Source organism: Notechis scutatus, chromosome 6, assembly GCF_049901735.1.
Source record: "Notechis scutatus isolate UNSWTSFEM ecotype Mainland chromosome 6, rNotScu1.2, whole genome shotgun sequence".
Taxonomy (NCBI): Eukaryota; Metazoa; Chordata; class Lepidosauria; order Squamata; family Elapidae; genus Notechis; species Notechis scutatus.
The window spans coordinates 69026422-69053330 of NC_142014.1; the positions used below are offsets into that span (position 1 = coordinate 69026422).

The window sequence follows — 26909 nt, forward strand, 5'->3', positions numbered from 1 at the left end:
GTTGCTAAATGAGAAATTTGTCAAATGAGTTTTGTCCCATTTTATGACTTTTCTCACCATGTTCGTTAAGTGAATCACTGCATTGTTAAGTTAGGAACAGGGTTGTTAAGTGAACCTGGCTTCCCCACTGACTTTTCTTGTCAGAAGGTTGCAAAAGGGGATCACATGATTAACAGATAATCAGAGTTGGAAGGGACCTTGTAGGTCATTTAGTCCAACCCCCCGCCCAAGCGGGAGACCCTACACCATTTCTGACAAATGGCAGTCCAATCTCTTCTTGAAGGTCTCAAGTGATGGCGCTCCCACAACTTCTGACAGCAAAGCTGTTCCATTGGTTGGTTGTTCTCACTGTCAGAAAGTTTCTCCTTATTTCCAGGTTAAATCTCTCCTTGTTCAATTTCCATCCATTTTTCCTTGTGACTCTGGGACACTGCGACCATCATAAATATGAGCCAGTTATTAAACATCCTAATGTAAATCATGTGACCATCGGGATGGTACAACGGCCTTAAGTGTGAAAAATGGTCGTAAATCACTCTTTTCAGTGCTGTTGTAACTTTGAACGGTCACTAAATGAACTGTTGTAACTTGAGAACTACCTGTAGACATAGCTAGATGAGGTAAAGCAAGAATTGGCAAGAACACATTTTGTCCGCTACCTCTTATTTTCTGTCTTTCTAACCCTAGTTGGCCATTTTGGAAACAGAGTACAAGTAGTTCTCAACTTATAACAGTTCATTTAGTTACTGTTCAAAGTTACAACTGAAAAAGTTATTTATGACTGTTTTCAACATGATTGCTGAAGCATCCCCATGGTCACAGGATGTTAAAGTAATGAAGATTTAATAGCTGACCAGCTGTTGTAAGGCTGTAAGCCAAGAAGGGTACTGCCGCTTTAAGAAGCTGTCTATATAAGGGAGGCCATGTGCGAGCATCTTTCTCTCTCCTCGTGTTCTATCTCCATTGTAGTTCTTTGTGTAGAGTTGAAGATTGATTGCTTGCCTGATATTTGCCTAACACTTGTATGTATGTATATAGTAGTCTTGTATGTAAACAACTGATAAAAGACAAAGTCTCTGTGTCCCGTGTTTTGCTCCTGGGTTGTCTCGCAATAGTAGTCATGCTATAAACACTCTGACACATGATCAAAATTCAGATGCTTGGCAACTGACTCATATTTATGACGGTTGCAGTGTCCCAGGTTCATGTGATCCCCTTTTGTGACCTTCTTACAAGCAAAGTCAATGGGGAAGCCAGATTCACTTAACAACCATGTTACTAACTTAGCATCTGCAGTGATCCACTTAACAATTGTGGCAAGAAAGGTCACAAAATGGGCATAATACATTTAAGAACTGTCTCACTTAACAACAGAAGTTTTTGGCTGAATTGTGGTCATAAATCTGAGGGCTTCTTGTAGGGACTAGTTGGCTTTGAGGTCTGATCCAGCACAGGCTTTCTTAATTCTTCCAAGTTCATAGAGATAGACATGGCCTGATGGGTTTCTAGTCTGATCCTCTATTTCAGGATGCATTAATTCCCCAATCCTGAGTGCTGGCTATACTTCAAATGTTTGAAGAAAAGCGTGATAAATCTTAAAGTGTTATCTACTTAATCCATTTATATGGCCACTCTCTCATTGTGTGGCATTTATAATTAAGTACAATTCAAATAAGATTGAAATTGCCCAAGAAAGGAAGGTTGAAATGAGAAGTCCTTGGTGCTCTGTGATCCTGCTTGTTTTCTTGTAGATGTTTCATTACCCAAACTAGGTAACATCATCAGCGCGAGTGCTCAGAAAGCACCAAGGACCCCTCAGATCGAAATGAATTTAGTGCAGTGAATACAATCACTCCCTAAGTAGTTAATAATCTTCCTCTTCCATCCCATTTAAAAATTGTAATTCAGTAGCAACTTTTGAAAGGATGGAGACTAAACGTCCTTTATGTTGCATTCTGCCCTGGAGAGACGGGATGTTTATCTCTGCCCTCGGTCATTCTCCGCTGATTTGGCTTGACTTGAAAGATCAGCCTCCTGGAGAGCTGGAAAATTGTCCTTCTCTGAAGACTGATTCCAGATCCCCTAAAGCAGGGTCCCCAACCACCGGTCCCTGGACGGGTCCCGGTCCGTGGAACAATTTCTACCGGGCCGCCGGTTTGCTGGGCGCCGCCATCTTGTTTTGATGAAAAAGTGCTTCCGGTGAGCTTTTCCGGGTAGAAAGCGGCGTTTGGGTGCTGAAAGAATCCTCGCGCCTTAGTTTCATCGAGGGGGCGACTTGAACAAAACTAAGGCGCAAGTATTCTTTCAGCACGCATGGCAAGGCGAGCCGAGCGACCGTCCTAAAGCCGTCGCGAAGCCCATCGACACAGGTACAAAGGAGGAGTTGAAGGTGGCGGGAGAAGCGGGGATGGCTGGCTGGCGGTCGCTCGGCTCGCCTTGCCATGCGTGCTGATGCCGGTACCAGGCCACGAATGATTTTGTGATGCCGGTACCGGCGCGGATGATTTTGTGATGCCGGTACCGGGCCGCGCACAAAAAGGTTGGGGGCCACTGCCCTAAAGAGGCTGAGTCCAATTAGCCCACTAATCCCTGGTCCCTGTTCAAAGCTCATCTTCCCCGCAAAGGAGTTTTTTAAACTCTTTGTCTCTTTCAGGTAACCCGGAATGTCATGACCACAATGCTCAACCTTCCTGCGGGAGACATCTATAACCTCTCAGTCACTGCTTGCACTGAGCGGGGTAGCAACAGATCTGCGCTTCAGCTTGTGAAAATTGGTAAGGCCTTAGTTTGAGCCATCCTTCGGTCTGGGGCTACAGCCGTGGTCTTGTTTTGGTTTGGTTTTGTGGCAAGGATGCTGCAAAAATGAAAACGGTTCTCTGAACTAAAGGGATGCATTTTGGTTGGAGGAAAAATTGACATTGATAGATGAGATAGTACAACTGAATGCATCACAGATTGTGTGTTTCCCTTTAGCCATAAGTTCTATCTGCAAATATGAGTGTGTGTGTGAATTATGGAATTTGGTCTATAGGCTTTATAATAGAAGGAATAAAGAGTCGTCACTTGATATTAAAATAGCCAGTGCAACACTGGATTATATATCAGTTTATTGGCTTGCATTCTATGATACAGTGGACCTCAGCTTCCAATGATTTCCTTAATGATGCTTTGAATTAATGTTTGCTTTGGAAAGGGCATTTTATGCATGTATGCACTTCCTGTCATTGCAAAACATTACACCCATATCCATATCTATACACACACCGCTATTCCACCGCTTAGCCACTGGCTCACACATATGACCAGTTGCAGTGTTCTGTGGTTATGAGATCATGATTTGCAACTTTTTTTGGTTCATGGAGAAAAGTGGAAACTTTGCCCATGGTAACTCAATTTACGTCCATGGTGACTCACCTTAGGACTGTGATAAAAAATGGTCATAAAATTCGATTTGGTCATATGGTGACTCAACAGAAGACCTCGACTTACAACCCAAATTCCTTAGTCATTTATTCCAATATCAAACTACTATTCAGAAGTTTCTTTTTAAAAATATACACCTAGAATTTGTCCATGAGCATATGAGTTTAAATGTATTTACTCCCTAGTAAAGCTATGTAGAATCGCACCTTAAAAGAAGTATGAGGGAAACAATTGACATGAATTAACTTGTGGGAATCAATTTAGCAACAGTGAAGAATAAGGAAATCATCACTATGTTTTCTATATTTCAAAAAGGAAAGATTTTTTTTAAATAGGGATAGAAGAATGATGCTTAATCAGTTGCCATTCAGGAAGTTTTGAAGCAACTGAAATAAACAAAAGAACCAGATTTGAAGACAGAGTTTGTAAACAGCACATGATTATCCCTTGTAATATATATGAATTTTGTATTTTGCAGATTCATATATTTGTGAATAATAAATATATGCTTGCACTTAGTTGCAGTATCCATATTCACCATCTTTGGTCAATTTTCTTGCCCAATACTAGCACAGAATTATGGAATATTGTTTGAATATGTATTAATTATTCTTGATTTGGAATAAAACACAGAGACAGAACAGAAAGCTGGGTGACTTTGAACCAATCACTCTCTCTTAGCCCAATCCACCTCACTGGGTGACTGTTCTGGGGAAAATAGGAGGGAGGAGGACCATTAGATATATTCGCTGTCTTGAGTTGTTTATAAAAATAATAAAGATGGGATATAAATTAGATAAATCAGTAAATAAATAATAAAGTCCAAGAGGTGCCCAAGAAACAACGTTCACCACTTTTGTTAGCTTGTTTAGTTATACTTTTTATTATTTTTGGCTGTTTCTCTGGTCATTTTTTCAGTGGCTGTAAATCCTAACCTTTCATTTCCACAAGCTCAGGATCTTGCTCACTTAAGTTTCATTACTCACGGTTGAATAGCGAAACACACTGAATGCTGAAAATAATGAGATCTATCAGTATTTTTATAAGAATATAATTAATCACATGAACTAAGTAGCAGAGACAGACACTATAAATGAAAACAGCTGTGTTTTGCTGATGCAAGGGCAAAAATGGCAGGCGTTACAAGTCTATTAAAACACAGCAAATTCACAATGGGTATAAACATAACTCAGAAGAAAGAATCCTCATATTATAAGGACAATACATGTGTAAATCCGAAGTAAATATAAACATTTGAAAGAGCAGAAGAACCAGATTGAAAGCTCCAGAGCAGAAATTTCATAGCAAAAGAAAACAGATATGTATCTTTATATATGTATGTATGTATGTATGTATGTATGTATGGTATTCAGCTTTGTTCGGGTCATTCTTCATGAAGAATGACACCAGACCCACGCCCACGAGGGCCACACAAGATGCTACCACCACACTTCCACGTAGAAAGCAGACTCACACCCACACAGAAGATGAGACACGATCACGGACCAGAAGCCGTACCGCAGCTGCATCACTACTCGCTTCAAACCCCTCCGACCCATACATGAAGCGAACTGACGCCCAACATGAAGATGTGGCATGACCACGAATGCGAAGCCAAACAACAGGATCACAGCTCACCAGCTCAAATCCCCCGACAACTAAGACTAACCTGAGCACAGCCAAGCCCCCACCTGAACAGAACACACCTCCAGCCAATCAGAACAGGGCCAACCCCCAACCAATCAGATCACAGCCAAACCCCAACCAATGAGAAACACCCCCCACCCAATCAGAACACAGCCAAGCCCCCACCCAATCAAGTCGCACCCCATTAGCAGTTAAAAGGAAGAAGCAGCTGCAAGCTCACATTACTCTGAGAAGCACAGAGCTGAAGACAGAAGCCTGAAGATGATGAATGAGACTTCATCGAAATGTTGCCTAGATACTTCCAATCTTACGCGGGAGAAAACCCAAAGAACAACCAACAGATCCACATATATATACATATATATATATATATATATATATATATATATATATATATATATATATATTTTCTTCAGTTTTCGCGGGATTTATATGGTCAGCTTTGCTCGGGTATTTTCCCACGTCATTATAGTTGTGCTTTTAAAGTTGTAGTAACGTTTTGTAACAACGGCTGTGAAAGTCTGACTCACAGACGAACACAATACAGAAGCCTGATGATGGCAGATGAGATTCTGCCGAAACGTTGCTACAACTCTAAAAGCACAACTATAATGACATGGGAAAATACCCGAGCAAAGCTAAATACCATACATATATATCTTTATCTATATCTATCTATCTGTGTATGTGCGTGTGAGTGTGTGTGTGTTAAAGATGGTACAATAAAGCACCTACAAACTAATGGCATAACCTTACCTTTTGGAAACTGGAAAGAGTAGAGAAATCATACACTCATTGGTGACTAGGCATGTACAGGTCAGTGGTGGGATTCAAAAAAATTTACTCCCAGTTCTGTGGGCGTGGCTTGGTGGTCGTAGCAGGGGAAGGATACTGCAAAATCCCATTCCCTCCCCACCCCACTAACCTACTTTCCAGCTCCGTTCTCCTGAGCAGGGCAACAAAAGAAGACCCAGCCAATCAGCTGGGACTCGGGAAGAAGAGAATAGATGGGGGTGGGGCAGTCAGGTTGTATTTGCCAGTTCTCTGAACTACTCAAAATTTCCGCTACCACTTCTCCAGAACTGGTCAGAACCTGCTGAATACCACCTCTGGTACAGGTAGTCCTTGATTTATGACCACAATTGAGCCCAAAATTTCTATTGTTAAATGAGACAATTGTTAATTGCCCCATTTTAACAACCTTTCTTGCCACAGTTGTTAAGAGAATCACTGCAGTTGCTAAGTTAGTAACCTGGTTGTTAAGTGAATCTGGCTTCCCCATTGACTTGGCTTGTCAGAAGGCCTCAAAAAGTGATCACATGACCCCAGGACACTGCAACCGTCAAAAGCATGAGTCAGTTGCCAAATGTCCGAATTTTGATCACGTGACCATGGAGATATTGCAACCGTTATAAATGTGAAAAATAGTCATTTTAAGTCACTTTTGTCAATGCCCTAGTTACTTTGAATGGTCACTTATTGAACTGTTGTAAGTCAAGGACCACCTGTAGAAAGATCTGAATGAGCAACCTACCACCTACAGTCTGCATATAAATTCTCAGAACCCCAGGAGTTTGCTACCAAATTTTAGATCCAATCATATGGCTGCAGGTGTTTTCTGACTTTTACACACACACACACACACACACACACACACACACACACACACAACCTTTCATGGATGACCCTGTTCAGGGCTGATTGCCCACCTTGGTAGTTACAAGTGATTGGCACAATACCTTTCCACTTTGATGAATTGTCAGAATGCCCATAAAGAATAGAATAGAATAGAATAGAATAGAATAGAATAGAATAGAATAGAATAGAATAGAATAGAATACTTTATTGGCCAAGTGTGATTGGACACACAAGGAATTTGTCTTGGTGCAAATACTCTCAGTATACATAAAAGAAAAGATACATTTGTCAAGAGTTAAGAATCATCAGGTACAACACTTAATAATGGTCATAGGGTACAATAAGCAATCAAATCATACTAAGAAACAGTCAATATAAACCATAAGGATACAAGCGACAAAGTAACAGTCATACAGTCACAAATGGGAAGGGATGGGTGATAAGGAGTGATGAGAAGAGTAATAGTAATAGCAGTGCAGACTTTTTTAATAATTGGACAGTATTGAGGGAATTATTTGTTTAGCAGAGTGATGGCGTTTGGGTAAAAACTGTCCTTGTGTCTAGTTGTTCTGGTGTGCGGTGCTCTATAGCATCGTTTTGAGGGTAGGAGTTGAAACAGTTTATGTCTGGGATGTAAGGGGTCTGTAAATATTTTAACAGCCCTCTTTTTGACTCATGCAGTATACAGGTCCTCGATTGAAGGCAGGTTGATCGCAATTGTTTTTTCTGCAGTCCTAATTACTGTCTGAGGTCTGTGTCTGTCTTGTTGGGTTGCAGAACTTGTTGGGTTGGGTCTTGTTGGGTTGCAGAAATGCAAAGAGAGATCAAAGATGAGAAAACAAGTGATCTTGAATTTGCTTTGCTTTGGCTTGGGATGGCTTCATTATTATTATTATTTTAATGAACTGTCACAATTGTGATATATAGATCTAAATTTTTAACATCCAAGATTTATAATCATTTGAGAAAGCAAACCAGATGAGCCATTAATTGTGAGATTATTCAACATGCCGGGATTCATCCTTGTTCTTTATGGGACAAAAACATTTTCAGCAGCAAACACATACATACTCATCCTGCAGCTTAAGAGTTAATTGAAAAAGGAAGTGAAGTAAGTGTTGAAAAAGAGAAGAAAAAGCAAGCTGCATCAGACTGCCTTCCTGTTTTAAAGTCCCATTTTATTGCCAAGCAACTCAGGGAAGACTGAAAAGTTATCCCCATAGGTCTGTAGAGTTCAGGATCTTGGATCACCTCTAACCTTTCACTTTATGTGGGATCCCAATGACCTACAAGGCGCAGTCAAAGAGACTCTTATCTCGTTTCTAGATCCAGCTCCTCCAAGATCACTCTTTGCGGTGAATAAAACACAGACCTCTGTGACTCTCTTGTGGGTAGAAGAAGGAGTAGCGGATTTCTTTGAGGTTTTTTGCCAGCAGATTGGCTCAGACCATGAGACAAAGGTTCAGGTATGTGTTTTTATCCTTGATCAATTTTCAGATCGTTCCTGAGATACTTAACCTGGGTGGCTCTGGTTTGAAATCCAGCCTCTTTTTGCATGAATCAGTGCAAGGTAAACTTTAAGTGAAAAGACACAGCTTGACCCAGTGGTGTTACTGGTTGTGTTGATACACAGATTTAATTTAAAAGACACTCCTGTTACCATTTCTAGCTGTTAGCAATCTAAATTTGAAGCAAGCATCTTCAAACAAAAAAAAAAAAAAAGGCAAGAAAGTCCAGATGTCTCCTGCAAGAAGCACCTTTGGGACAATTAACCAGTGGAACAACTTGCCTCCAGAAGTTGTGAATTCTCCATCACTGGAAGTTTTTAAGAAGAGATTGGACAATCGTTTGTCTGAAATGGCATAGGGTTCCCTGCTGAGCAGGGGGTTGGACTAGAAGACCTCCAAGGTCCCTTCCAACTCTGTTATTCTGTGAAGTATAACAAGCCCTGTCCTTTCCTACATGTGTCATGTTGCATGAATGCTGTAAAAATAGAGCTTCTGCTGGATATCTCCATATATAAAATAGCAATGGAGCTATACCAGCTAGCCACCATCCCAGTCTTCAAAATATTGAGGCTTCCATTCAATCCAGAATTAGATAGCTAGATTCAAGGGGTCTCCTTTCCCACATTCAGTTGGATTCTGGACAGCAATTAATTGCGTGTCAGAATCTTAACATGAGTCATGACCTTGAATACAGCCTCTTTCTCTTCAACATGTGAGATCTTCTAAGAGTAAATGATTCCTATCTACCCCTATTGCAGGATACAAAATCATCACAAATGTTGAGTTTCAAGACTTCAGAAGGGCTGGAGGAGTCCTATCTGAAAGCTGTTGTCTTCCTTTAGCTTTAAGTTCCCAGTTCTATTTGTTATTTCGTCATTACCCTTGTTAGTATTTTTGTGGTTAACATTTTCAATATCTTCGTACTTCTTGCAACATTCTTCACATCCAAATGTTCTGAGCAGAACAAAATTGCTTTTGTTTTCCTGAAGTTGTATTTAAGGGGGTAGGTTTTTTTTTCCATTGACCCTCTATTCTATTTCAGATTTTAATTAATTAATTTATTTTATTTATTTGATTTGCCAATTGTTTACAAGATAATAAGTATAAGTGTATACATAGTTGTGAATACATGAAATGGGTACATATAAGAAAGATAAAAGAAGAATAAGAGAAACAATAGGACAGGGACGGTAGGCATGTTGGTGCGCTTATGCACGCCCCTACAGACCTCTTAGGAAAGGGGTGAGGTCAATAGTAGACAGTCTAAGGTTAAAGTTTTTGGGGTTTGGGGAAGAAACTACAGAGTCGGGTAGAGTATTCCAGACATTGACCACTCTATTGCTGAAGTCGTATTTCTTGCAATCAAGTTTGGTGCGGTTAACTTTGAGTTTGTATCTATTGTGTGCTCTTGTGTTGTTATGGTTGAAGCTGGAGTATTCATTGACAGGTAGGACATTGCAATGTATGATTTTATATACCATGCTTAAATCAGACCGAAGACGGCGTAATTCAAGGTTTTCTAGTTCTAGAATTTCAAGTCTGGTGGCATAAGGTATTCTACAACGAGTAGAGGAGTGGAGAACTCTTCTTGTGAAATATTTCTGGACTTTCTCAATTGTGCTAATATCAGATACGTAATGTGGGTTCCAGACTGATGAACTGTATTCGAGTATTGGTCTAGCAAATGTTTTGTATGCTCTGGTTAGTAGTGTGATATTACCAGAGAAAAAGCTACGTAGGATTAGGTTAACAGCTCTTAATGCCTTTTTGGCTATGTAGTTGCAGTGGGCTCTAGCACTTAGATCATTAGAGGTGAGTATTCCAAGGTCCTTTACAGAGCTTGGGTCATCAACAAGATCTTGACTATTCAGCTTGTATTTTATTTTCTGATTTTTTTGCCAATATGTAAGACAGAGCATTTATTTGTTGAGATTTGAAGTTGCCATTTGTTTGACCATTCTGATACATAGTCAAGATCTTTTGTAGGGTAGCAGTATTGTCTGTGGTATTGAACAGCTTTACATCATCAGCGAAAAGAACGCAATTGCTCTTAATATGATCACAGAGGTCATTTATGTAGAGTATGAAGAGAGTTGGTCCTAGAACACTGCCTTGGGGACACCACTATTGACAGGTACAGAATTTGATAGGACGCTCCCAATTTTGACCATTTGTTGTCTGTTTGCCAGGAATGCTTCTATCCAGTTATTCAGTTGTCCAGAGATACCATAGGATTTTATTTTTAGGAGTAGTTTGTCGTGTACCACTGAATCAAAGGCTTTACAGAAGTCTATGTAGATTGCGTCTTTTGCTTTGCCATAATTTCAAACTAAATCTCCTACTAAATGTCAAACTAAATCTCCAGCTTGGAGATGTAAAAAAAAAAAAGCTTATGTTTAATTAGAATCAAAGTCCACTGAGATTTTTATCCACAATGGAGAGCCAGAAGCACCTAAGAAATTTGTACCTGGGATAGAACCCTTGAACTCAGAGAGATTCCAAATCCTAGCTACTCAAATTATGTCCTCTAGATCGGCAATCCCCAACCTTTCCGGCTTGGCAGCCCAGCATTGGAGTGGGAGGGGGGAGTTCAAGTTTGTACAAACAGAGCTTCCTGTGTGCATGCAAGCACCTGCCCCTCACACAGCCCAGTTCCGAATGGGTTATGACCCACTAGTGGGCCAGGGGTTGGGGACTCCTGCTCTAAATATTACTAACTCTGAGCTAATCCATTATTCCTATTAGCTATCTTAAATATTATGTAATCATGTGTGTGTAGGGGACCCGGTGGCTCAGTGGCTAAGACGCTGAGCTTGTTGATCATAAAGGTCAGCAGTTCGGCGGTTCGAATCCCTAGCACTGCATAACAGAATGAGCTCCCGTTACTTGTCCCAGCTTCTGCCAACCTAGCAGTTCAAAACCACGTAAAAATGCAAGTAGAAAAATAGGGACCCCTTTGGTGGGAAGTTAACAGTGTTCCATGTACCTTTAGTCATGCCAGCCACATGACCACAGAGATATCTTCAGCTTTGTAGTGGAGATAAGCACTGCCCCCTAGAGCTGGAAATGACTAGCACATATGTACGAGGGGAACCTTTACCTTTACCTAATTAATGTATGCGTCTTAAAATTATGCCCACTCCCCCAAAGGAGTGAATTAACTCCAGCTGAAACCAATGGGTTGTCTTAAGAGAGAATCTATTCAAAGTTTACCACCGTTCAGATAAGGTTGGAATTTCTGGTTGAGCAACTGGAGAACTATTCTCTGTTAGCATACAAGAATGAGCTAATAGATCGTTCTCTTTTGTACTATGTCGCTCATCATTACCAGAAATCTTATATAGGAAATTGGACTTCATTCTTCCCTAATCCTACACTACTAGCACTTTTAAGTATGGAAGATATATTGGGAAGAAGAGTTTCCCAAAGCAGGGATGCCAGAGATATCAATACCCAACTGCTACCTTCAGCCAAGGATAAAATGTAGGATTATAACTACTTTCTAGAACTTGTTTTTGAAAAGGAGGATATAATTATACAAAAGGAGGCCGAATGGTTGTCTGAATAAACAAATCATGCTAAAGGCTACGAGGAAAAGAATGACAGGTTGACTCCTTAACACTCAGTATTGAACTACCTGAACTCTCATGTCTTTAACGCATTCTAAGAAGCATAAAGACCAATATATGAGACTGTTGCATAAACCAGGGTACGCTAGGTTTATTGCTGGTGCAGGCCGCAGTAGAAATATGGCAAAGCTGTCATTGAATGGCTTTATTGTGGACCCATGCTGCAGACAGTTTCATCCGTATGTCTTGCAATATCCTCATGTTTAGAGAAGTGGTAAGTAACTAAATAAACAGTGGGCTGGACTGGTGTTCCACAATGTACCCACATAACCTCTTCCTTTACGAGAATGAGCTCACAGCTCCGTTCATGCGCATGGCCCTCTGATTTCAAATCCTGTGTAAAATCAGAAATAGGGGTGAAAAAATTCCTAACCATACACTCTTTTCCTTCCCAATATAATGCAGGAACCAGTTACTGTTTCTTCTCATGTCGTGACAGTCTCCAGCCTTCTCCCCGCCACTTCCTACAACTGCAGTGTTACAAGTTTCAGTCATAACAGCCCCAGCATTCCCACCTATATTTCAGTTTCCACTATGGGTAAGCCGAGTTCTTCAAACTCTCCAACTAAGCATTTCTCCAAATGTGTGTTTGAATTCTTTCCACTTCCCATTTCTAATTTGAACAGAGAGGTTAGAGTGAATCACCAAAAAAAACCCACTGAAGTTATTTTAAATATATCAGAAATGGGTATTATTATGTAATCGTCCTTTATTTACAGGTGATCCTCATTATTTGCGAGTTCTCTATTTGGAAATTTGCTTATTCATTAAAACATATTTGTCAGAACAAAATCATGGTGCTGTCATGATTATTCGTGGACATGCGGAGCAGCAAAACACTGGGGTTACCTTATGTGTGTGTCCCCAGCTGAGGTTTCAGCATTATTAATTCAATATTCATGGCATTTTCAGAGAACATTACTACCAAACTTAATGAGAATTTAAACAATACAGTCAAAAGACAAACAGAGATAGATGCAAGCAGTTTGTATTGACTCATCAGTACCTACATTACAATCAAATAACGAGAATTGCCTGTATCTATTTATTCTATGTTAGGGTTCACATATAATGTGGCTTGTTTGTTTTTGGCTTGTGCAGTGTCAGCTGTTGTGGTTTGCAAATCAGGGTTTAAAGATGAGTGACATGAATGAATCCTGCCAATAGGATATCATGCAGATGTTTTCCTTAGACCTTGGATCTCATTGGAAGAGACATTTGCCTCACCCTTTTAGTTGATAGCCTTCAATAATTATGCAAAGACTTGTTTTCTGGCTGACATTGCCCATACCAGAATGTCAGTTTTAGGCTGCAGTCTTCTATCAAACTTCTATCTTAAGTCCTTCTCAATGAAGGGAGCCAGAGTTAAGAATGTATGGGTTACTTCTTTTGACCCAAGCCTTGTTCAAATCAAACAAAGACAAAGTATGTATAAAAGCAAACCTTTTTAATGTGGCGCTGTGAATTCTGTGCATTCACAGCCAAGAGTCATTCAAAACTAATTGTCCCAGATAAGAGCAAGCCCTTTCAAGGTTGTGAAAGGCTTCCAAGAACAAAAGACTAATTGCAGATAAATATCCCAAGCCAGAAACAAACCGGAGCAAGCAGGGCTTCAATGAGGATTCTGAGCATAAAAAACTTCTTTGCTTCCTGCAAAGAAGCCAACTCCAAAGGCTGGCTTTTATCCCTTATGAAAGGGGCCATCACCTTCCAGCCTTACTCCTGAGTCACCCATGCTGCTGTAGCTGCTCTTTCATTCGAGCAGCCCTGCGCGCACGCGCACTGAGCACAGGCTCCCCGGGTCCCTCTTCGTCACTGCTGCCAGACTTCACAACCTCCGAAGGCAGCACCCCAGGCTCTGATAGTCCTGGCCCCATCCCTGCATCACACACAGGCCCCTCATCCGAGTCCTCACTCTCAGAGACCTCAGCACCTGCTATCGGCGAACCACAACAGTTACTGGTTAATTCCCATTATTTGTTCATTGAAGAAATCTAAAAATTCAGAAAGATATTTTCTGGGAAGATTGGGGAGGGGGGGAGACCCTCTAGAAACAGGGAGCCACTGGCAGAAGTCAATATCTTTTTATTTTATCATGTCAATTTATGGGACTGCTAGTATCAATTGCTTTCATTAACCTGGATCCCTTGTTCCCGTTTGCAGTTGTGGAGATGAATCCTAACGTGGTGGTGATTTCAATTCTCGCCATTCTGAGCATTCTTCTGATAGGGCTTTTGCTTGTAACATTGGTGGTTCTTCGGAGAAAGCATCTACAAATGGCCAGGTAGGACACACACCTTCTAATACCAAGGTCTTCTTAAGGGATAAAAGTTCTACATGTAACACGGAAGCAGTAGGAATTATTCCACAGAGCCTAACATTTAACATGAGGATATAGATGGAGTTTTGATGGCTTTAACATTTCCAGGAGGTTCACCCCAGAAGTATCTTATGAAGAACATAGAATACAGAACATAGAATAATGGGGTTGAAAGGAACCTTGGAGGTCTTGTAGTCCAATCCCCTGCTCAAGTAGAAGACCCTTAAAAACTTCTGGATGTCTAATAAATAAATAAAATAATAGTAATAATATCAGATTTGAATACCCTGATTCTACAAAAAACCACCCTACTTGGAACAATTTATATCCTCCGACGCTACCTTAACAGTTCCTACGTCAGTGGTGGCTAACCTTTTTGGGCTCCTGTGCCAAAAATTGTGCCACACTTGCACGCTCACGCTCGCATGCCAGCACCCAGAAGGCAATGTGCCCCCCCCACATCCCCTATGCATGCGCGCATAATCCCACCCACCCGCCTGCACTCCCTTACCTGCACTGCACCTCACAGCTGATTTTTGGCCAGTTGGAAGCCTTTTTTCAGCCTCCCAGAGGCTTGAGGAAGGCTTCTGCAGGCTTCTACAAGCTTTGTAGGCTGAAATCTAGCTCCGTTTCATCACTTCCTATTTTTCCAAAAATACCAGAACTGATGAAACGGGGCTAGATTTTGGCCTACAAAGCTTGTTAGAAGCCTGCAGAAACCTTCCTCAAGCCTTTGGGAGTCTGAAAAAGGCCATAGGTTTGCCATCACGGTCCTAGGTCCTTGGTTAAGGCTAAAGATTAAATAATAATAATAATAATAATAATAATAATAATAATAATAATAATAATAATAATAATAATACCCTGTTTCTCCAACAATACGGCCTCCCCCAATAGGAAGTCCCAGCATGTTTTATAGGCATGAAATGAAATTAAGCCCCTCCCCCCAAATTAAGGCTTATATTAAAACATGCGAAATGGGGGGGAATGGTGGGGGGGCTTGCCGTTAGGAAGTACTTTTGTTGCACACCCAGATATGGTGCTGCCTGCATTGACCTCGATACGAAGTGCCCCACCAATGCCGAGGTCAACATCCTGCCCGAAGATGCAAGGGGGTGGGAATTAAGTCACCCCCCAAAAAATGGCCTAGCCATTTTTGGGGGGCTCAAAAAAAAATAAGACCCGGCCTTATCATATGAGAAACAGGGTAATAATAATAACAACTCTAATAACATGGAACTTTGAGAAAATGTCTGCCTTGGAGATTCACGTTAATGTCAGTGTTCCAGAAAAATCAAACTCCAACACCAAAACCCCAAGGCAGGCATTTTCTCAAAGTTCCATTTTTATTAGAGTGGTCATACTTGCACACTTGGGGAAACCTGAATCTGAGAGTTCCGGGTTTCCCCACAGTAATTCAAAACACAAACCCACCCCCTGCACCCATCAGTCCATCACGCAGTCCAATCACCACCTGTCCCAACTTGAGACATCCCCTAACCACTCCTCATCCAGGTGCAGGAAAGACACACCCTTGACTGCAAGGAAGAATGCTATTATGTCTAACTACATACACTCTACAACACACACACACACCCCACCAATTTCCCAGGCACAGGGATGTGGCAGCATGGAAGCTTCTGGTGTTAATATGGCTTCCAAAGCCTGACACTGGACAAATGGCTGTCCAGTCTCTTCTTGAAAACCTCCAATGATGGAACACCCACAATTTTCAGAGGCAAGTCATTCCACCGATGAATTGTTCTCACGGTCAGGGAATTTCTCCTTAATTCTAGGTTGGATCTCTTTAATAATCTTCACCTGATACTTCTTGTTTTGTTTTGCTTTGGAGCAGGGGTCTCCAACCTTGGCAACTTTAAGACTTGTGGACTTCAAGTCCCAGAATTCTTCAGTTAGCAAGGCTGGCTGAGGAATTCTGGGACTTGAAGTCCACAAGTCTTAAAGTTGCCAAGGTTGGAGACCCCTGCTTTGGAGAATAGATTGACCTCCTTTTCTCTGTGACAACCCTTCATGTTTGGCTATCATGTCTCCCTTTGTCCTTCTCTTCATAAGACAAACCTTTTTCCCGTAACCATTCATTGTATGGTTTAACCTCCAGGCCCCTTATTATCTTTGTTGCTCTCCTCTGCACTCTTTCTATATGTGTAAATGAATTGCCCAAATAAGCAAGAGAGGAATTTAAATAGAGGCAGGACTGCTACCTGTAGCATTACTGTTTTACACTATTAGACTGCAGGTCCTGCATTAAATCAGAAACTAGACTAGCTTCCATTCCAAAAAGAATGTAATCTGTGTTGCTAAGGAAATAAAATAACCCAGGCAACGTAATGTTTATTAAGCACTAACAAAATGTAAACAATAGAAAATTAATAAAACTTTAAAAAAAAAGAAAAAAAGAAACTGGATTTAGTGTCCTTCAGACTTAGTACTTTAGCTTTCCAAATTCTCATTCAGCATTAATAAAAATGGCAGAAGTTGAAGTCCAACACATTTGGAGGACATCAAATTGAGGCAGATATCTTCCAGCACAATGGTACTCTTGTTGCCTCTCTAGCAGACCTTTTTAAGGTCCCTACCCCTTCCATTCCCTTTAAGGTCCCTACCCCTTCCATTCCCATTCTTTACTTGAAGATTAACACCACCCTCTTGCCAGTATAAATCAAAGCTCTCTGATCCCATAGACATCTAGCAAATCAGAAGGTAGTCTTTAAATTAACATTGTTGGATTAGTCCTAAATAAAAATCTGACTCATCTAGTTTAGTCCAAAGTCCAACATTATGTTCAATGGAGCTTACTTTTAGCAATCATATTTAGGATTATTTAGGACTGCTCGCCACGATGTAAAAAAGATGTTGGGACTCTAGAAAGTGTGCAGAGAAGAGCAACAAAGATTATTAGGGGACTGGCAGCTAAAACATATAAAGAATGGTTGCTGAAACTGGATATGTCTCGTTTGATGAAAAGAAGGACTAGGGGTGACATGATAGCAGTCTTCCAATATCTCAGGGGCTGCCACAAAGAAGAGGGAGTCAAGCTATTCTCCAAAGCATCTGAGGGCAGGACAAGAGGCAAAAGGTGGAAACTAATCAAGGGGAGAAGCAGCCTAGAACTAAGGAGAAATTTCCTGACAGTTAGAACAATTAATCAGTGGAACAACTTGCCTCCAGAAGTTGTAAATGCTCCAATACTGGAAGTTTTTAAGAAGAGATTGTAGAACCATTTATCTGAAGTGGTGTAGGATTTCCTGCCTAGGCAGGGGGTTGGACTAGAAGACCTCCAAGGTCTCTTCCAACTCTGTTATTCTATATTCTATAACTGTAACTAATTTGCATGTTGCTCCAATTATTCCCAGACTTCAGCTGCCCAGTAAATTCTTATAAAGACTTATTCTCCAATAGATACCATATGATATACACATGCATGAATTGTATATAGCTGGGTCTCCAAACCTTGGCTGTGGATTGGTACTGATCCTTAGCCTCCTAGGAACCAAGGCATGCAAGTGAGCAAAACTTCATCTGTGTTTGCATGGGTGAAACCACTGCCCCCAGCCCATGGAAAAATTATTTTCCACGGAATTGGTCCTTGATGCCCAAAATATTGTGGGCCACTGCATCTCTCTTGCATGCAATACTGCAGCAAATTGGTTTTACGCTTTGAGGTTGGTGATTTTACAGTTCCCACCTAGCCCTTCTGTTACAACATCAAGTCCAGCACTAGTTTCACATCCGTGCATATCTTTGGTTGCGAAGGTTCTTAAATTCCATGCTGATCTTTTATCACTGTCCTCACAGTTTTCAGTAAAACCCATTAAACAGCTGATTTATGCAGCAGTGTTGCTTCTGGGAAATTTATTGGCTTATGACAAAACTGTTTTCTAAATCAAGGTATTGATCAACAGCAGAGGTGAGGCAGTTGTGGGCTGTCATTTATTTCAGGACTCTAATCCTATCCTAATTTGCATTCCAAGTAGACAACCAGAACTGTTCCTGGAAACCAACAGCATCTAAAGAACAGCAGGCTTAATCAACCTCATTCTTCCCTTTGTGACAGAAAAGGAAAACAGTCTAGTTTATCTTGTTTAAGTTTAAAGTGATAGACTTTCTGCAAAAATATGTATTTTTTTTTTAAACAAATCCATCAATAATAACTCTGAATCTTCCAAACTAGGGAGTGTGGAGCAGGAACATTTGTGAATTTTGCTTCATTGGAAAGAGATGGGAAACTCCCGTACAACTGGTAAGTATATATCTCAGAAGATTTGCAATATAGGTTTTTTCCTCCCTTGCAATGTATAATTGTTACATTGATTCCTTTAAGGTGGATATTAATATTGAAAGTCTAGCCATTAGATCCTGGTGGTTTTTCTTTTTTAAAAAAAGTGCTTTAATAAAGTAGAATATTATTTCTTCTGACATGAGATAAGAACATTTCAAATTACAGAATTAATCTTTACTTGAGAAACATTCTGTACAACTCTAATTTCCATTACAGTTTTAGCAGTCCAATAGAATGTAGAGACCAGGTTATCTCAAATCATTATCATCTAATCCAAAATTGCTATTAAGGGAGCAAAGAGCATTATGTTTTCCTAATTAAAATGGCATGACGATATCGTAACATGGCAGAGTTATAGTTAGGCTTTAAGAACTGTAGCTTCAGAACTCAGAGAAGTAGAAATCTCTTTTGTTTATGGGAGTACATGTAAAACATCATCTATTTTTGGGTGCTTCCAAACATGGGTACCACAAACCTGAAAAATGACTCTTAAAGGTCAAGAAAGATTGCAGGAAGACCACCTCTTCTGTGTGACAGGAAATGCCTTTTCTTCTCCCAGATTTTCAAAGCACAATGTAAAAAGAAAGGCTAACTATTGTGGTAACTGTGCTTTAAAATGTATCAGTAGGCTTTAATTTTTAATGTGTTTTCGCCATGCACTTTTTTCTTTGTCTTGGTGTGGTTTTCATCCTTTTCCCCAGAAGCTGAAAATGGAATACAGTGAACCCCTTTATTTTCTCAGATTATTGGGGGGAGGAAGATGGGGGTAGGAAAGGAGGGAGAAAGAGAGAGGGGGGGAGGGAGAGAGAGAGGCAGAGAAAGAGATCCCCAAAGAGATGGAGCCTGTCAATTAACTCGTCCAATTAAATTATTTAATATCTTTTAGCTTCAGTTAAAACTGAGAAATTTCAAGGCCGGTGTGATGATCCTCTTTATGATTGCCATAATTTATGACCTTATTTTGCAGTGGTCATTAAGTGAAGGCAATTTCATTAAGAAAAACCAGCCACCCTTAAGTAAACATGGCACTTGTCAAGAGCTCCATACCATTCCTGAGAAACCTGGCTGTAGTCTTTACAGTTCTTCCAAAGGGTATCCACCCAATTGCAATGTGTAAGGTGGAAATTACTAAACATCTGGGAAGTTATCTGTTATTATGTTTAGCTATATTTATTAAGTGAACTTTAAATTAAATCAACTTGGGGTTGGAAGAGATCTTGGAAGTGTTCTAGTCCAACTGCCTGACCATTTCTGTGAGATGGGGAAAGAGTGGAGGAAGTGTATAATTTTAGTACGCTATTCAATGCCCCAAAATAACATTTGGGGCTGGCAGAATAACAGAATTGGGAGGAACCTTGGAGGTTCCTTGGGTGGGGGGGTTGGACTAGATGACCTATAAGGTCCCTTCCAACTCTGATTATCTGTTATCTGTTAAGAGAAGAGGTCTTCTAGTCCAAATCCAGCTCAAGCAGGAAAACCTATACAATTTCAGACAAATGGTTATCCAGTCTCCTCTTACAAACCTCCAATGTTGGAGCAGTTCCGGAAGCAAGCCGTTCCACTGATTAATTGTACTCACTGTCCGGAAATTTCTCCTTAATTCTAGGTTGCTTCTCTCCTTGATTAGTTTCCATCCACTTCAGGTGCCTTGGAGAATAGGTTGACCGCAAAGCACCTGAGGGCAGGACAAGAAGCAATGGATGGAAAGTGATCAAGGAGAGAACCAACCTAGAGCCAGGGAGAAATTTCCCTGTTTCATGTTGCAAGAACACCAACTAAGAACGGGAAGGTTCAAGACTGTCCTCAGCTATGGAAGTTCAGGGTGATTTTGGGAAAATTATTCTTTTTCAAGCCAACTGAAACAGAGGTTGGTTGTTCTTGTGACAAAATGGAGGAAGCAGTGCTGTGTTTCCTAGAGCTCAGATTCACACAAAGCATAGCAAAAGCAGTGTTAGTTAAGAAAAAAGAATATCAGTGACAACTTATAGCAGTCTTGATCCAGCTTGTCTCCACTCATGCCAGTACTTTTACATTTTTATCAAGAAGAAAATTTGAGTCCTCTTTTTCGGCCTCAAGAGGGCATTGTTGGTCTTTCAAACTTTCACGAACCTCACTTTCCATGATTTTCTGGACAGGATCTTGACAAACACATATAAGTTATTAATTAAATCTGAGGAGTCTGTCCTTCACAACAACCACATTTAAGCAATTCTTTTACAGTATGCCTTTGGGACCAAAGCTAGGGAAGCTTCAACCATAACAACACAAGAGCACACAATAGATACAAACTCAAAGTTAACCGCACCAAACTTGATTGCAGGAAATACGACTTCAGCAATAGAGTGGTCAATGTCTGGAATACTCTACCCGACTCTGTAGTTTCTTCCCCAAACCCCAAAAACTTTAACCTTAGACTGTCTACTATTGACCTCACCCCTTTCCTAAGAGGTCTGTAGGGGGCGTGCATAAGCGCACCAACGTGCCTACCGTCCCTGTCCTATTGTTTCTCTTATTCTTCTTTTATTTTTCTTATATGTACCCATTTCATGTATTCACAACTATGTATACATTTATACTTATTATCTTGTAAACAATTGGCAAATCAAATAAATAAATAAATAAATAAATAAATAAAGTATAACTGTAATGGGAAGAAGGAACAACCTTGAGAACAGGAGGAAGAGATGCAACCAAAGCAGTGATTGGATAAAAGAAACTCTTAGCCTGGGGCAGAAATGTAATTTGAGGAAGTATCTCAGACAGGACCCTCCCTAATTCTCATAAAGAAAAAAAAGAGATGGGGGAAGCACATTCAAGAATCTGTTACTGTTATCTTATAATAAAAGTAGCACTGGCTTGTTTGTGTTTGTTTACAAGCTTAGTCTACATTGGAGTTCTGACCTGCCTATCCTGAAATATACTACCGCAATTGGAACCAGAATTTCTGTTGCTAAAGAAGGCGCCTGTTAAATGAATTGTGCCTAGTTTTGCAACCTTTTTTTTTGCCGTGGTTGTTAAACAAATTACTGCGGCTGTTAAGTGAGTCAGTGAACCCAGCTACCTCCAATGACTGTTGGAGGTCACAAATCCTATGACCCTGGAGATGTTGCAAATATATGCCGGTCTCCAGGTGCCTAAATTTTGACCCTGAAACCCTGAGGATATTGCAATAGTCGTAAATGTGAGGACCGGTAGTAAATCACCTTCTTCAGTGCTGTTGTAATTTCAAATGGTTGTAAGTCGAGAACTACCTGTATTGTATTGCTTTCCTACGCTTGGATCCTATCCATTCTGGGTTGGAAGCCTTCCATCCTCTCTATCAAAGACATAGCAGTAGCAATAGCACTTAGACTTATATACCCCTTTATAGTGTTTTACAGCCCTCTCTAAGCAGTTTACAAAGTCAGCCTATTGCCCCCAACAATCTGGGTCCTCATTTTACCATCCTCAGAAGGATGGAAGGCTGAGTCAACCTTGAACCTGGGGGGATTCGATCTGCCAAATTGCAGGTAGCTGGCTGCAGTAGAAGTAGCTTTTAGTACTTCACACTAACCACTGTGCCACCGTGGCTCCTTTGTGGCCCATTTTAATGTAAACATATTCCTATTTTTGTTGATTAATTTAATTTTTATATAGCCTCCCTCTGGTATAGGGATGTCACCATCTGTAGAGTTGTAATTGCAGGAATGTTCCAATCTCAGATGGCAAACCTCAGATAAAGAATGTTTCCAAGCAAATACAACTCAGGCAAACAAAGTCACTAATCTATGGATAAAGGAGGATTAGAGAGGGGAAGTAGACATATGTTAGACTTTAACTAGAGATAATTAATTGTATGGATTACTGTACTAAACAGTAACGAAAGTTAAGCAGTAACCAAAGTTAACCAATGATGGAGGATAACTAAAAATGTATATAAATGCAAGACTATACTCCAATAAAGATCATCATCATCATAATTCAGTTGTTCATGATCAAACAACTCGACTGCCTTGACATTACAACAACCACCTCAATAGCAATCTTCAACTCTAAACATCAAGAAAAACAATAAAATATGGCCATCCTGCTTTTCTGGGTAGGTTTCATTTCTCAAAGCTGCTATAAAAAGAACAATTTCAAAAGCCAAGAAAAAGGAAGCTAAATTTATCTTCAGAGTCAGCACCTTCCATAAATTTGGCCACAGCCAAGAAAGTGTGCTATTGTGGCCCCACAGAGATATTTTTAACACAAGGCTTGCTGATCTAAGAGATTGGCCAGGCACATTTTAGAGAAAGGCAGCGTTTCTCCACCAGGCCCACTTTAAGAAGTGTGGACTTCAACTCCCAGAATCCCCCAGGCCCCAACCAAAAAATATTGCCTGGAGAAGGGAGGGGCAGCACATTTTTTTTTACAATATCCAGAGTGTATTTCTTTGGACAATCTCACCTCAAGGGATAAGATATTCCAAAATATTCTCTTACCCCCTGAGGTGAGATCAGCTCACCTTCTGATTTTCTATAAGATCCTTAAGATCTGATTCTGTCACAGTGTTGGGGGCCCCAATGGGAGAGTATCATACTGGAGGTGGTTGATTAATTAAGAGACAATCCCCTCCTCAAATCCTGTTCCCTTCTTCCCCGTCTTGTAACTGTGACTTTACTTTGATAGTACTTTCATTTTATTGTGTTAGGAATATTTATGCCTAATGATTTTAGTATTTTATGCTGTGAATTTCCCGGAGTCACTTTGAAATGAGATGGGTGGCAAATAAATGTAATAAAATAAATAAATAAAACCAGTTGTTAAAAACTGATGGAGGAACTTGAAAGAGAAAATTCTGAAAATTGCAACAAAACTAACACGAGAACATAATTTAAAAGAAACAAAATTAGAATTTTAAGAAACAGGAAAGTAAATCCTGGCTTTTCACATATCCTTTACTCATTTTGCATCACAATTCAGCCCACTGTGCCCCCTGGAAAGTAAAGTAAAGCAAAGCAAAGCCCCATCCCATCAAAAATTTATCCATACTGCCTAAAGCCTGGCAGTCAACTAGAGGTTTGGATATGGACAGAATGGAAAATGAGAAGATGCTCCAAAGAGAAGCACTGAAAGAGAAATCATACATGCTTTAAATCTCATCCCATGTTTTGTTCTGATTTTGCCCAGGGGTGGGATTCTACCAGTTCGCACTTATTCGCTAGAACCGGTTGTTAACATTCTAAGCAGTTCAGAGAACTGGTTGTTAGAAGAAATTACAGGCCTAATCCTGTAAGGAAGGCAGGAAGGAAACATTCTGGTGTTGCTTACAGAAACTGACTTTCCGTTAACCCTTATTACATTCTTGGCAGGATTAGACTTCCTGTCTCAGGAACTTCTCTGGAGTTTTTTTTCCCCTCCTTTGCTGGCACTTTGCTTGTGTGGAGTGACCATTCAAAGTTACAATGGCACTGAAAAAAGTGGCTTATGACCGTTTTTCACACTTACGACTGTTGCAGCATCCCCACAGTCATGAGAGGCCAGGCGAGGAGATGCGTGCCTTGATGTGAGTGATGTTGAGTTGGCCACACCCAGCCAATAACATGACCACCAAGCCATGCCCACCAACTAAGCTACGCCCACAGAACCGGTTATTAAAAAATTTGAATCCCACCCCTGATTTTGCCTATTATTGGCATTTGCTCCCAGCCTCTCTGTAGAAATATGGCTTCAACAGAAAAAGTTTTCACATAACACCTGAGGGCAAACATCTCATTTCTTTTACCTGTCTCTGCACTATGTCTTATTGAATGGCCAATATTTCAAAAGACCAGGCAGATTCATCTGACAGAGAGAAAAAGAAAAGGGAAAGTTATTCCGATTGGAGGAAAAATTCCATCAGGCATTGACTCTATACTCAGGGGTGACCATTTAATGGCTAAATTAAAGACCGGATAAATTTGGAAGCCATTCTCCGGGTTTTATGGGGTGCAATCAGCTGGCACAAATAGCTAAATTGATTTGATATGGCATTGAAGCTGATCTGTCGGTAATGAACTTCCAAATTGAATGTCGGCTACCAGTTTTCCCTGTAAATATTGATGTAGCTAATTAACTAATCAACCTTCACTTCCTCCTTGAGCTCCCAGAAGCAGAAAACTCTTCACAGAAATCATTAACCTCCTTTGGGTTGCTTTGAAAAAGTGGGTTTTAATCTGCATCAAAGTCAGAAGTTCAAACATAATCCTAATTAAAGACTCAGACATGAAGAACTAAAGAAGAACTAAAAACTAAACAACCCAGTGCTACAATATACAGTATACTTCATATAAACAATTCAAATGAAGAGAAATGTAATTAGGGGTGTCAGAGTGGGAGAAGAGATGCAGGTACTCCTTGGCTTACTAATGGCCAGAGAGAGGGAGGAAGGGAGGGAGAGAGAGAGGAAGGAGAGAGAATGAGAATAAATAAATCCTTAGCAAGACCAAAGAACAGCAATTAAGATAATTAAAGACCTGGAGACAAAAAAAAAACCATATGAAGAACAGTTGCAGGAATTGGGTATGGCTAGTCTAAAAAAAGAAGGGCCAGGGGTGACATGATAGCAATATTCCAGTATTTGAGGGGCTACCATAAAGAAGAGGGGATCAATCTATTTTCCAAAACAACAGAAGACAAGATAAGAAACAATGGATGGAAACTAATCAAGGAGTTGGAATGAAGAAGAAACTTCCTGACAGTGAGGACAATTAACCAGTGGAACAGCTTGCCTTCAGAAGTTGTGGGTGCTTCATCACTGGAGGTTTTTTAAAAAAGACTGAACAGCCACCTGTCTGAAATGGTATGTATGGGGTCTCCTGCTTGAGCAGGGAATGGGATTAGAAGATATCCAAGGTCTTTCCAGCTCTATCCTGATTGATTAGGGAAGAGAGAAAAAGAGACAGACAGACAGACAGACAGACAGAAAAAGAGAAAGAAAGAAAGAAAGACAGACAGACAGACAGACAGAAGAAGGAAGGAAGGAAGGAAGGAAGGAAGGAAGGAAGGAAGGAAGGAAGGAAGAAGAAGAAAGAAGGAAGGAAGGAAGAAAAGAAAGAAAGAAAGAAAGAAGAAAGAAAGAAAGAAAGAAAGAAAGAAAGAAAGAAAGAAAGAAAGAAAGAAAGAAAGAAAGAAAGAAAGAAAGAAAGAAAGAAAAAGAAACTAGGCTAGGAAACAGTTCCAAATCTCCATAAGGCATTATATGGACCTAGAAACTAAGGCATTGGCTATTACCATACTTCTTTCTTTCTCTCTCCCTCTCTCTCAACACATACCCACCCTTCTCTCTCTCTCTCCTTCATATCCCAAAGAGTTCAAAGTTTGCTAATATTACACATGTGAGCATTAAAGTAGCTACTGGACTAATCCCATCAAATAAAGTAAAAATATGGGGGGAATAACTGTTTATTTATATTTCAACTCCCTCCGAGTCATGATCTTGTTTGAGATATCATACGATACCCATCTAATCTCACAACACCTTTTTCAATAACACCCCACACATACTGCTTGAAAGTCTGGGCAATCTGATGTATGGAGCTCATGAAATGTCTTCTCCTCTCCATCCTTCCTTTCCTTCTTTTAGCGCTCATGTCATAATGCAGGAGTGTCTGGGACATTCAAGGATGTCAGCCTTTCACTTAGTTGCTAACTACGCTTCTCTTTGAGCAGAAAACGGCACAAATGATTGTTGTGGCTTGCCCAGAGTTGCTTTTGGTGGAACGGGCAGACATTCAAATTCGTTTAATACACAAAGGAATTAAATGTAGACATTTGCTGCATCCTGAAAAAAATGGGTACATCTTTTCTTTCTCTTTTTTTCCCCTCACGTAGCCTTAATTCCAATTGTAGACTTCTTTGCCTGATGAAGAGTTCAGCACCAACCAAATTTAGGGGAGCTCTAAGCTCTCTGTTACTTCTGCTGGGATCTCTGACTGCCCAAGTCTAACAAATGACAAAATTGTTGTATTGACTTCTGTTTGCCATATTAATAATCTCGCTTTTTTTCTGACAAAAAAAAATCTCTCTATGTTATCTATTAATACTCACAGGCGTAGGAGTGTCTTTGCTTTCCTAACTCTGTTACCCTCCTGCCTTTGGACTGATTATCTCTTGGCATTTTATATTAACCCTTGGTAAGTCACATGATCTTCTTTTGCTTAACAGTAATCAAAGCCAGTTTCCCCCAACCTGTTGTTCTCCAGATGTGCTCAACCATTATTCCCAACTTCCCCTGGTAAGCACGGACAGATGTAAATCTGCAGAACACCAGGCTGGGGAAGGCTGAATAAACAAGTTTCCTTTCTTGGTAGGTTTGATTAATTAATCTGAATTTTCCCAAGTGTGACTGCATTTTATTCCTTGAAATAAAAAGGTTAAAAAGTGTTGCAAACCAGATCTAAATATCTATGGAGATTCTCAGTCATCCAGGTTTTGGTTGCCCC

General features: G+C 40.3%; 1 protein-coding gene across 2 annotated transcripts in view; it reads left to right on the forward strand.

The window, feature by feature from the left end:
- The window catches only part of PTPRO (protein tyrosine phosphatase receptor type O), a 164310-nt gene that overhangs the window by 109754 nt on the left and 27647 nt on the right, over positions 1–26909 (forward strand). Inside the window, exons 12-17 of one of the 2 annotated variants that reach the window (XM_087968683.1) lie at positions 2654–2774; positions 8035–8174; positions 12251–12383; positions 14009–14129; positions 18358–18426; positions 26517–26600. In XM_087968683.1, coding sequence (XP_087824809.1) covers positions 2654–2774; positions 8035–8174; positions 12251–12383; positions 14009–14129; positions 18358–18426; positions 26517–26600 — 668 coding nt within the window. The remainder of the gene's footprint in view (positions 1–2653; positions 2775–8034; positions 8175–12250; positions 12384–14008; positions 14130–18357; positions 18427–26516; positions 26601–26909) is intronic. The other variant, XM_087968684.1, reaches the window with a different exon arrangement.